The sequence below is a fragment of the Scatophagus argus genome, chromosome 7, assembly GCF_020382885.2.
Source record: "Scatophagus argus isolate fScaArg1 chromosome 7, fScaArg1.pri, whole genome shotgun sequence".
Taxonomy (NCBI): Eukaryota; Metazoa; Chordata; class Actinopteri; family Scatophagidae; genus Scatophagus; species Scatophagus argus.
In genome coordinates, this window is record NC_058499.1 from 21,076,191 (window position 1) to 21,089,672 (window position 13,482).

Below are 13,482 nucleotides of genomic sequence, written 5' to 3' on the forward strand. Positions count from 1 at the left end.
TGAAACCCTCGGCCGTGAAATCCAGCCACAACACCGACTGTGTGGAAGGGAGGAGCTCTAATTGTGCCTGTGTGTCCCACGTACGTTATGCATCAGCAATGTTTTTATTTGTTTGTGTGTGCTGCTGCAGTATGTGTGGGAGGATCTGTGCTGATTTATTTCTGTGCTTAAAGGAGCACTTCACTGATTTCAGCCTCCATGTATATGTCAGAGTACGCCTATGGATGTTATTGTACACTTGTCAATAATCTGTATGTGGTAGGAGGGCTCTTTTCCTCCCTCCAAATACTAACTATGATGATGCAAGCAAACCCAGCAACAGCAAGGAAGACTTATTTCAGGCATCAAACATCTCATCATTCTGTCTCAGACTGAAGTGCTTTTCTTGACTTACTCTCATTCAATGGTATATTAGGAAATGTGTTAGAGAATACAGCATTTCTATCAAATACAAAAAACATTAATGGTGTAATGTTAGCCAGATGCAAGACAGATGCCTTTTGTGTAGTGATATAGTGTAGTTCAGTAAAAAGAAAATGAAACTGCTCATAACGAGGTCTGTGGATTATCTTGAGTAACCCAGTCATGATTGCTGCAAAAATACATTGCTGCTGAGTTTCTTAAATTTATTTTTTGAAGTACCGTCTAGTTCCATTAGTAAGAATGCAGACATCTCTACAGATATCTCCAAAACTCACACTGAAACAGCTAAGAGTAAAAATATGTATTTTTGATTTTGGGGTGAACTGTCCCTTTAAAAGGGAGCAAGTACATTGTTTTTGCTTCGTGCTGTAAAATATACATTTATATAAATTTAACTTCAGAGATAGAGCTGGAATTAATATAATCGGTGGGGACCTCCTCAAGCACAATACAAACCATTTGTGCAATTTGTTTTTGTCACTATTTACAATTTAAATTAAAAAGCACCAGTGTAGTGGAAGATTTGCTTATCTGTCTGTAATCTGAGAACAATAGCATGCAGACATCCACTAAGTGAGACCGAGGGGTGGGGGTGTAAGGGGAAGTAATGGGGTTACTGAGTAATTGCTTTGCACCTCAGATGGGTGAATGAACTCACAGGCAGCAGATTACATGCAGTACTGTGAAGTCATCAGTTCACCCTCTTACCATGTTTAAGCCAGCATGTGAGTGTTTGATTGGTTTTGTGGTTATACTTAGGTTGTTCTCAATGAAAAATCTTTACTATGCACACTGGGGATGGGCCGATGGACAATGTTGAATTAGAGTTGAATTAAAGTCAGTGACACTGAAATCTGAGCTCCCTATCATCAGAACATGGTGATTCAAAATACAAGGTGTGTGTGAAATGTTGACTGAAATGGATCACCAGCCAAGGTGTATACTAGATTTGCAAATAACCACTATGAGTTTATACAAACCAAAAGGGTTTGGTGCTGACAGAAACAACAACAAATCTTAATGCCTGTTTGTGATAGACACATAAAGAATAACACAGCAAAGGAAAATAAGAACAAAATAAGTCAAAATCAACATAGTCAAGACAGTAATGTGGGGAAGAGCTAATCTGATTTTATTAATTTAATCAGTGTGAGTTCCACCTAAATCGTACCCCCCAAAAATTTCTCACATTTTCCTTTGTGGAAGTCAAAGACGTTGAAGACAGTCAAAAGCAATGTTCTGCTTCCCCTCAGCTCCACTGAGCATTTTAGGATCTTTTGGCTTATTGTTTTGGTTCACTCTCCCTACTCTCATGGGCTTTGTTTCCAGTCGCAGCTGGTAACTCTTCAACCGCTGTAGACCTTCCCTGCACCATTTAGGCAAAATTAGCGACCAACTGGTAAATCAAAACAAAGCCCAAGGGAGAACAAATACTGGAATAGTGTTCATCAGGTGGCAAGAACATTAGCACCAATGCTAATGTTGCTTTGTGAGAGCTGGAAGTAAAAACTTACAGTGATACTAACAGTATCACTAACTCCAACTTACTAACAGTGAAAACATGTCTCTGTTTCATGTTGTTCCACTGCCCTCAAATAACCAAAAATCTGTTGATGCTGTGTGCCAATGAGAGAGAGAGAGAGAGAGAGAGAGAGAGGATTTTTTCCTTGATCTTGTTTCTCCTTGTTGAGAATATTCAATTCTAAGCACCAGAGTTTAGTCTATATGCAAAAAGTGAGCTTCTAACCCCTGATCACACAACTGAATTGCTTTCTAATCTTTCTGGTCTGTTCTGTACTGTACAGTTAAATGCACTGAGTCCATAACAATGATGCCAGCAAGTGAATGACTAATCCATACCCTGAAGTATTCACATCTATCATAGATCAGTTATTCTTGCACCATGAAGTGCAGTAGCACCTTGTTTGACTGTGACATAATGAAACAGGGGAAGTAAAGAGGGAACTGGCTACTAGAACATCGATGTGGCAACTGCCCTTGAACTGAGCACTTGCTTTACATTTTCAAATGTGTTGAGTTGTAGTCTAACCATAGCAGCTTAATTGATCTGAGAATCTGATTCAGTTTCAGCAATGAACTGATTCAGCTCACCCGCTTAAAGATATTGTTCAAATGAACGATCAATTTGTGAATTGAACCATCACTACTGTTCAACCATGTTACAAATGGATCTGGGTGACGGCACCAGTTGTGGGCGCAAGGAGAACTGTGAGTCATCTACAAAGGCCTCTATTGAGTTGCACTGAGTCCTCTTGTGTTCCAACAGGCAATGTAATTAAGGGTTAGAAATGGTTTTCCACTTGCAAAGTACCACCGGGGATTGGCAGCCAAGGTGGGCAGGGATTAAACTTGCTGGTCAGAAAAAAAAGAGTTCAAATGCTGTACTGATTAAGCAATGATGCAGTATTGACAGGATGTGTCAATAGAGAGGCAGGAGGTGGGGGGGGGGGGGGGGGGGGGGGGGGTCCATTGGTCTGAGGGATGACTATGCTTGACTGATGGATATAATGATCACAGTCTTGCTAAAGCACTGGGATGTACAGTAAAGTCAGTTATTTGTGTTTGGGTTGGGGAGTCTGTGTCTATCAGTCTGTCTGTCTTTCAGCTGGTCTGCCTCTCTGCTAATATCCTCTGATTGACTGATGTTCACTCAGGATGTAGTAGAAGAACAAAACAACATACCTCCAAAGCCCAGTCAGGTGTGTTCCAGTACTCCAGTGCCCCTCACTGACATCACCAACCGTGTTCCAAACAAACATTTTAATATCAGCTGATTTTAAACTGGATGTTAACACTTTTAACTGAATAAAAGTGCATTTGTTAGAATACCTGGTGCAATGACCTTTTCATAAAATTACATTTTCAGTGTTTAGGTCAGTTTGGTCAAGTTTGCATTCTTACTACTATTGCCACTCTGAGACCAGAAGCTGGATGTTTCAACCATTTATTTGTTTTAGCTACAACAACACTTTCAACCTTTCATCTCCTTTATCAAACACAAACCTCACCTTTTACTTACCATTTATTCATTACTTTTAGCTATTTAAACCACTACCAAGGACTATTACACAATTAATCACCAGGTAACTATTTAAACTCTTTAGCTGTCTGATTTTCACACACTCACAATCACAACATGTGGTGTTAAGGTGTTACAATTGACTCAAGTTGTGGACATGTCCTGCACTGCCAGCCTATCATAGATCTAAGTTTATACTTACATTGCTAGTGTACTAAATATCAGCATCACACTAATTAGTAATAATTTGTATCTTTTTTTATATTTCACTGAGCTACTCAGTAGTTCCCCCCCAGGAGTACATGCCTCCCTGGTTGAGATCAGTTTAGGTTATGCAGTATCGTATGAGTATGACTGATGATCAGTTAACTTAACCACATCCCGGCTCTGTCTGTCTCTCTGATTCAGTCACTCTGCCTGTCTCTCTTCCAGCCTATTCATTCTGTCACATCCGTTTGTTTTCTGACATATTAATTATAGCGACTCCAGCCTTTAGTGGCAGGTCTCCAGGTTCAAACCCTTTTGAAACTGGCCAGCCTTTCATATATCTCGCTGACAGCAGATGTGGGACATTGGAACTAATCAAAGCAATTAAGAATTGCAAAACCTTTCGCTTAAAAAAGCCCATGTTGTGAAAGTTTGGTTTTTATTACTTAACTTCTATATTATTGTATAATTCTGTATAAGGAATTCAGTTCTCTGCTGAATGTTGTGTCAGCCAAGCACACAAGAATACAATTTATTCATGCTGGTAATTCCTAGAATACTGCAGCTTTATCCAACACACATGTTGCTTTGCTCACACTGGCAAGGCTCAATAGCTATTTGCTGCTGTGGTACATAGCAGCAACAAACCAGTAGTTGGCAGCGGCACATGCCAGGAAGTATATGTCAGTGGGGAGTGGTATCTGTCAACAGACCATGAGAGGCATGCTGCTTCAAAGCAGCACATTCCAAGAAATCAGTACATTTCAATTCTGCATCACACTTTGTTTGCATCAGATTCCGTCTACTTTTAATTATCTTCTCATCTATCAGAGTATAAATGACATATTCAATTTTCCAACTGTTTACATATTGCCAAGAATTAACAAATCTATCACAGTTAATAATAATGCGTTGCAAGTACACTCGTTGCTTCATAAAGAACACAAAAGGATTTCAATCATTTCTTGAATCTCAAATATAGTGCTTGTTACTGAATACCCACAATCAATTACAGACACACCAGTGAATTAGACTACACCGTCTTCCTATGAGCTGTGGTTCACACAGATGTGAGCAGCCATATGTTCTGTCAGTAGAGAGGTATGGTGACAACAAGAGGGGACCCAAAATAAAACTGTTAGAAATATGAATGAATGCTAAATCCTCAAACCCATTCATGTTCCTGAATCAAAGAACAGCCTTATAATGCGCCCCAGCATGGTTTGTTCAACCTCTACCTGCACCGCACCAAAGATGGATTGGAGAAAGAAGCAACTTGACTTCACATGTGTGTGTGTGTGTGTGTGTGTGTGTGTGGACAATATGTGTGCATAACAAGATGCAATCTCAAGGCGGGACCGCATAAAGCTACATTACAAATGCAATTGCAAGACTCTTACTGGTCTGTGTCGTGATTAACATTAGCCTAGTAAATGCATCTCTTAACATCTGAATGGCTGTTCATTGACACACACACTCAGGCACGCACACACACACACACACTTCTGCATTAACATTGGCCTTTGTGTTGAATTTTAAAGAGACAATCTGTTCTCCCTTGTGACGATGATTTTGAGTCTTCTTTGTCCCCCTTCACCCTGACTCACCCCCGTCTCTCATCCACAAACACACACGGACGCGCGCGCACACACACACACATACACACACCAACCACCCAAGGGCAGACAGAGAGAGGCACCTGTGGCCTGCCTGATTAACAGCCATTTTACAGAGGGAGCAGAGAGACTAAAGCGTTTCCAGCACAGCAACAACGAGTGTCTTCTGAGAATCCATCTAAGAATGACACCTGCATGTGTTTTGGTGCGTAACTATGTCAACAGCCACTCCCTACATCAACGCAACCATTTCCTCATTAAAATGTCCAAAAGAAGAAGCAGACCTTAGTTATATGCGTACATTCTACCTGAGTCACATCAAATGGATTTTCATTGGCAGTGGTTGTTTAACAGTGGAGATCCCATGCTACGTACATCTTGAGTTTTTGTTGAGACCCCATATCTGCAGAAACTACACACTGTGCATTTAATGGATATGGAAATGTAAAAGTCAAACCTCAAGGTAAGGTTTATAAAGCAAGAACCACCTTTAGGCTCTCAGCATGTCGGCTGATGTTATGTTTCAGCAGTGCAGATTAACAAATACTCTAAAATGGACAACAAAGTTAATAAAACTTAACACTTACCCGCATTCAATTCTGTAGAGCCACAGGGTTTCACTTGGTAGCTACACTGTAGGACACTGCTGGTGTCAGAGTACTGACCAGAGCAATTACAACCATTATTAAATCTGCAGCTTTACATCATTTCAGTAGTAGGTCATCAAATTAATGTTTCTCTGCAGGAAGACTCAGCTTCTACCTTTTTTCTGTTGGGACTAACTTGAAAACTTATGGCTGAACTATGACAAAATCCCTTACGCTTGGTTCTGAGCTCCAAGCTTTCCTATTTACCACAACAATGAGAGAATGATGACGGATGAAATACAGCAGCAATCAACAGAAATCACTGTCTCACTCTGTTCTGCACAGTCATTTGACGTCTACAACCCACACTGCGAGCTACATTCAAGTAGCATATTACATGTGCTTATTTGGACTATATTTTCAGGTAAAACCTCAGATCAGTGCAGTCTGACTTGACAGATGCTTCAGAATGACAGCTCATTTTTTCCGCTAGATCCTCTGGCAACAACCACAGTTTGTGTCTTGTGTCGTCTCCACGTTATTTACAGCTTTGGTCCAAAGGCTAAGGTACACTAATAAATATAGGCCAAAAAGACAACAATGCAAAAACATTTAATGACTTCACATCACACTCGACACCTTCACACCTTTCAACACAGTCTGCAGTTTCATTACCACACATTAAAACTCAAACTCAACAAGATGTTCACCATAATAAATGTTTGTGGAGGGGGATTCTCAGTAAATAATTGATGCCCTTCATTTAGTTTCTTAAAGCAGGGGACTTTCCTGTGCTGAACAATAACAAACTGATCACGAGTCTTGTGTTAAACTGTCCAATACTAGACTGTCCTTCCAGTAGCTGGGTGGGATCACACCTTCATCAGTCCCATTAGTTCGTAGCACAGTTTAGCATGGGTTTCCAGAGACTTCAAACCACCACTCTTTGTCCATTATTGCTGTAACTTACTGCGATAACACTCAGAAAGGATTTAAATGGCACAGAAACTTCTCCATCTCTGGTTGTTCATTTTCGTGGGCAGCTAATGAACAACAACTGAGCCAAAGTTTTGCAGATGGAAATCACATTTTAAAGCTTAAGTTCCCCACATACAATACTGTGCAAAGACTTTAGGCAGGTGTGAAAAAAATGCTGTGAACTGAGAATGCTGTCAAAAATATAAATAATTATTTTATTTATTATTTATTATTTTTATCAATTTACAAAATGCAAAGTGAGCGAACAGAAAAAAATATCAAAATCAAATCAATATTTGGTGTGACCACCCTTTGACTTCAAACCAGCATCAATTCTTCTAGGTACACTTGAACAGAGTTTCTGAATGAACCTGTAGCTTGTAGGTTGTTCCAAACATCTTGGAGAACTAACCACAGATCTTCTGTGGATGTAGACTTCCTCAGATCCTTCTGTCTTTTCAGGTAATCACAGACAGAGTCGATGATGTTGAGATCAGGGCTCTGTAGGGGACATACCACCATTTCCAGGACTTCATGTTTTTTTTTTTTACGCTGAAGTTCTTAATCACGTTGGCTGTATGTTGGGGGGCGTCCTGCTGCAGAATAAATTTGGTGCCATGATTGCATGATGGATAAGTATCTGCCAGTATTTCTCAGCACTGAGGACACCATTAATTCTGACCAAATCTCCAACTCCATTTGCAAAAACGCAGCCCCAAACTTGCAAGAAACCTCCACCATGCTTCACCGTTGCCTGCAGACAATGATTATGATGACAAAAAACTGCTGTCTGCCACAGCCAGACATTTCAAATTTTGACTTATCAGTCCTGAGCACCTGCTGCCATTTTCCTGCATGCCTGTTCCTATGTGTTTTTGCATAGTTGAGTTGTTTCCCTGTAAGAGGTGTGGCTTTTTGGCTGCAACTCTTCCATGAAGACCAATTCTGGCCAGACTACTCTGGACAGTAGATGGGAGTACCTTGGTCCAACTGGTTTCTGCTAGGTTTTGAGCTGATGACACTGCTAGTTTTGATTTGGAATTGAAATAAACTTGATGTGGTTTTCATCTTCTGCACTAAGCTGTGCTTCTTCAAAAGAGCTTGAGCAGCACATCTTGAGACCCCAGTCTTCTCTGAAATCTTTGTCTGGGAGAGACCTTGCTAATGCAGTATAACTACCTTGTGTCTTGTTGCTGTGCTCAGTGTTGCCACGGTATCTGACCTGTGACATGAAACTGTCTTCCACAACCTCACCTTGATAGCAGAGTCTGGCTGTTCATCACCGAGTTTTAAGCCTCCTACACAGCTGTTTCCGTTTCAGTTAATGACTGTGCTTCAACCTACATGTGAAATTGACAATCATTAGCACCTGTTTGGTGTAACTGATTGATCATACACCTGACTCTAATCCTACAAAATCCCCGACTTTGTGGAAACATTGATTTAATTTAAATTTTTATTTTGTTTGCTCACTTTGCATTCTGCATATTGATAAAAATAAACAATTTTATTTATATTTTTTGACAGCATTCTGTTACAGCAGTTTATAGCATTTTTTTTCACACCTACATAAAACCTTTGCACAGTAATGTATATAAACCTGCATAGAGAGCTTTAGGCTAATTCAGCAGTAATTTGGTTCCTACTAGTTCATGCAGATTGTCCTGTAGCAAACAGCGTGGGATGCGAACATATACCAATACACTCTCCTACTGCACAATGTCTGTTCTTCTATGAGGCATGATTGTACAGTTCTGTTAAGTTCTCACAGCTGCAGTCACTTTCAGTTTCTTTCCTATGTTTGTGAGGTAAGCAGTTTAACAGTCACAATGCTACATACTACTAGCTATTCTGTCTAATATGTTTGCAGTACTTTTAACCTACTGGGCAGAGGTCTAGACAGATGGAAGGGGCTGCAAACTCTCTATATGAGCAACTAATCTTTTCTTACAAATTAAATGTAACATATGTGACATTTTGGTCAGAGCGAACCTCATCAGATACTTAAGACTGTATATTGTCAGCTCATCTGCCTCCACCCTTGGCTGCACACATATTCCAACACTGAGAAAAATGACTGACTGAAGATGCAACTTTTCTCACTGAGACAGTTAGAGCATTGTCAGTCCTGCCCTCTTCCCCCTCACATGGTCCAGTTCTCACCCCACCACCTGTCACTCATCCTGATAGGCTGTCGATCTTTTATTCGTAAGCACTGGTATTCACCTTGTTTTTCAGTGTCTATATGTGTTCTTTCTTTTTTTTCCTGTTTGCCTTCATCTTCCTGCCCTGTGTCTGCTCCTTGCCTCACCTTTTTTAGCCACAGCGAGCTAGCTGCTGACCACACCCACATGACCCACAATGTCCTTAACATTGTTACAATGCTAAAACAAAGCAATTCAGTCATAGATTACTGGGCTTTTCTCTATATTCATCATGTCCTAAAGGCTTCTCTTTCTGACATGTGCACCTTCCTAAAACTTAGTGACACCCCAACCCAAACGTCGTTATCTCCACCCGCTGATATGAAAGTACATCAGGGTCGCTAGGCAATGTAGGCAGGGAAAAACAGCTGAGATTTTGACGTCCAACTTCCTATTCTCCTGCTGCGAACTGGTCAGAGCTTTGGTAATGAGAGCCTGAGGACATGGCTGAGCCTGCTGTGTGTGTGTGTGTGTGTGTGTGTGTGTGTGTGGTATGTGTGCCAGAGAGAAACAGAGTTTTCCTCGAGGACTATTGCTGATTGTGTGTGTGTTTCTGTTTGTGCAGTTGGAAGGAAAGCATCTGTGGCCATGTGGTTAAGGATTTCTTTGTGTGCATGTGTGTACCTTCTGAATACGTGTGTTTGTTGCAAGTGGAAAGCCGATGATGAGCGCGAACAGTCCCCGACCACCCCTCTGCCCATCCTCTCCTTCCCTCTTTTCCTTCTTCCCTACCTGCCTCACCTTCCTCTGTCTCTTTTGCTCCTTCCTTCTCCCGTTTCTCCTCCCTCCCTCCCGTTCCTCCTCTCTAATCGCTGGGCTAATTGACTCAGCCAGATTTGGCAACAGGCTTATTAGTGTCATTTCACACAACAAGGAATGACCTATGCAGACGGTGCAGCAGTGACAGTCAAGACGGAGCACACCCTGCAATGTTATGTTCACCAAATCTCATTTCCCCAAAACACACAAACACACACAGCATTTCCCTCAACTGATAAAATGACAGCACTTTCATGTGAGCATTTAAACATAATTTTAAACTGAAGCCATTTAAGTATTCAGTATTTTCAATTTCTTACAATTTCCTTTCAAGTAGTAAGAGTTAAGAGCCAATTTCTGTCCAATGCCCCGCTGTTATCTGCTGCTACTGTGCAGCTGACCAACCTCAGCCAACACAGGCTGAGAACCAGAGGGAAACATATTGTTTTACACACAGGTCAGCCTATTCAGCCTAAAGCTGTCTTTTTCTGTATTTCTGGCTGTCTTTCTCTCACTGACAGCCTCCCCAGGCTTGCCCTAACTTCCCTTCATAGCGGTGAAATGTAACGACACCGCATTGGTGTCATTCCTACCTGCAGGTAAACAAGGTGTGCGTGATTGTAGGTGTTTGTAGAAGCGGATGTCCGGGGGACTGCATTTATATGTTTTTTTTTTTGCGATGATTAATCCCTCAGCGTCACCCAAATTTTGTCTATATATATATATATATTTATGTATGTGTGCGTGCACGTGTGTGTGTGCGCGCGTGAGTAGACCGCCCTTACCGCTGTGCGCGCTGAACCAGCGGGGTGCGATGTGCAGGGGCAAGGTGTCAGCCAGCGACCCCCGGGACCCCAGATAGAGCACCCTGTCCGTGTGATGCCCTCCGCCCCCACTGTCCTGGTAGCCGGTACTGTGGGTGGCAGCGGTAGTGCCCCCTGACCCACCTCCGGCTCGATCCGAGTCCGACCCTCTTGGGGTGTAGAAGCCGAAGGGCACGGCGGGACTGTGCTCGATGCCCATCCCGGCCACGGAGCTCACCGAGCGGCTCCGCAGGCCCATGGTGCCGGTCGGCCGGTAGTGGCCGAAGTGGGCCGAGGGTGGCACCGCGCTGTCATCCGTGGAGACACCGGGAAAAGCACCCCGGGGCCGACCCGCCGTGCTCTGCTTTCCCCCCATCCAAAGCGGGAGGTAAGTGGGTGGGGGTTCTGGGTGGAAACAGGAGGGGGCTCGGCTCGATCCGCAAAGGGTCGAGAGAGCCGAAACAGGCTGTCGCCCCCCTCCCCTCGCTCCTGTCTGTCTCTCGGCCTGCCTGCCTGCCTGTCTGTCCGTGTGTCTCAGCAGGCTCGTCAGCTCTGACTCTCTGCAGACGCAACAGCCCGTTTCCCAGCTGAGCGGAACATGAGCCCGCCCTGACGTCTGGATTCACCTCACCCGCAGAAAAACACCTCGACACAACCGGGGGGATGGCTGACGAGATGAATGACGCCGAAAGCCCGGAATGACAAACAGATGAGCACCGCTCCCCTCGCTGTCCCAGGTGATTAACACGGCTGTGTCATTGCAGGCGGGACGCGGCAGCAACACGTTTATCCCGCCCGGCCCGAATCACAGCAGCGCCGCAATCTTCACTCCGCTGCTCTCGTCTCATCTGATCTCAGACATCGTGACAACTGTTGCTGTATGTCTGACCGTCAAAAAAAACCCGACGATCTGTTTTGGGCCAAAAAATGACGTCGCCGTCCGCGTTTGTCCGTCCAGTCTCCAACCAGCGGTCGCCTTGTACCCGTGGATCGGGGTCACAGTAAAAGCGCTCCCCTGCGCTCAGATCTCTTCTCTCCGCTCCGTCGCCGCCGCCGCTGCTGCTCCTGGGCAGACAATGGAGGCGCTCAGTGCGCAAGCTCGGATCATAAAAACAGACAGGACGGGAGACGGTGCTGAGAGATAGCGAATAGCCTAGACTCCGTCTTAATTCCTGATCAGGCAGACAGTAAAATAGTCTGCAGACTTACCTTGAAGCCCTTTGAATCACGGTGCATGTGTGGCTGTTTACGTCACGAATGGTCCACTTTTATAGCTCAGAGTGAGTGATTGGATTTTGTAGTTTTTATCTTAATTTGTGATTAAGAACAAAGGCTACAAGCAAAAATCACAGTGTCATTTAAGTAAAAACAACATTATGACTAAATGTAACAGTCACAATATATTTTTTTCTTATTACTTTTGTGGGCTATTGATTTTTTTTTTTCATTTTAAGACGTGCCATTGTGTATTAATATTAAGTTTATTCACATGACCACATCTATTGTATGAGAAGCTGACAAATTTGAAGGGCTGGGAAATACCCTTTGAGTTTATGTTTTGTTTTGGGTTTTTTTTTTTTTTTTGTCAAATTTAATTGGGGAATAGAAGCAGTGTTACCCTGCATCCACTCCATCACACAGACAAACACACACACACAGACACAATCAGGCCTTTAACTACCAGCATATTGTTTTCATTACCAAGTTATGCACGGATTTTTCCACCATATGCTAAATTGTTGGGATTACTGGCTGTTTGGGATTATTTGGCCTAATCCCGTGGTGTGTGGGTGTGTGAGAGAGAAAGAGATTCGGTTGATTTTATTCTGTCTGGCACTTTGTTCCTTCACAGTAACACACAGTCAGTCTTATACAGTCTTCTTGGCCTTTGCTACCCTATAAGGTAAACTATGGTAAAGTATTTACTGCAGTAGGTTTTAATCTATCCCGCTATAATGACAGCAGGCCTATAAATGGTCCCCACTCTGCAAGCAAATAAACACTCAGACACGCGTGCACACACACACAGCCACACACACACACACAAACTAACCGTGTCTTGTTTTCATCACTTTTGGGGACATTACATAAACGTACATTCATTTCCCGGAGGCTTAACCACCTCCTAACCATAACAATAAACATTACTTGCCTAATCCTAACCCTGACCTTAACCAAACCCTAACCTCAACCTGACCTTAAAGCCTAATATTTATACCTAATATTTAATGATTTACGTTGTGGGGACTTGCATTTTGACTAGCAGGTCCTCACAATGTGACTGTGTAAACAGAGTTTTGTCCCCACAACTACAGGAATAGGCATCCACACACACACACACACACAGAGCTGCACACATAGACCATAACATAATCAGCTCAAATGGTTGTAATATTAATATAAGACCACAGGGAGAAAATGTATAAGCCTACGGGACTATGGTGTCTCTCATCTAATGGTTTAATCTGAGTGCTTCATTCTATCATCACAAGATATACAGGAGCTCTTAAGGCTTACCACACATTGAAGTTATCCAGTGAAACAGACAGAATCCGAGAATACATAAATGTTTTGAGTTAAAATGCTAGAAGGGGCCTTTAAATACATAACAAGTGTAAAAAGTATGTAATGGTGCTTCACGTCAAACCTTCCAAGCTCACAGAAATGTAAATAAGGACGTGACCTTGGTTTCATACGGTACATGTGACAACATTATTCCAGAAAGAAGGAGGTGGATAAACAATAAAAATACCAAAAAGAGACTTTTAGTAGATTTCAATGAAATCAGCACAGATTCATTACAGTTCATTATGTCCTACGTCATGCTGGTTTATTTTATCACTATAGATAGAACACACTCTGACT

General features: G+C 42.6%; 1 protein-coding gene across 1 annotated transcript in view; it reads right to left on the reverse strand.

Annotated features, from left to right (window-relative positions):
* Positions 1-11,804, reverse strand: part of znrf1 (zinc and ring finger 1) — a 43,830-nt gene extending 32,026 nt beyond the window's left edge. Inside the window, exon 1 of the mRNA XM_046394413.1 lies at positions 10,600-11,804. Within this exon, the coding sequence (XP_046250369.1) occupies positions 10,600-10,993 (394 nt within the window). The 5' untranslated portion in view covers positions 10,994-11,804. The remainder of the gene's footprint in view (positions 1-10,599) is intronic.
* Between the last annotated feature and the right edge of the window lie 1,678 nt (positions 11,805-13,482).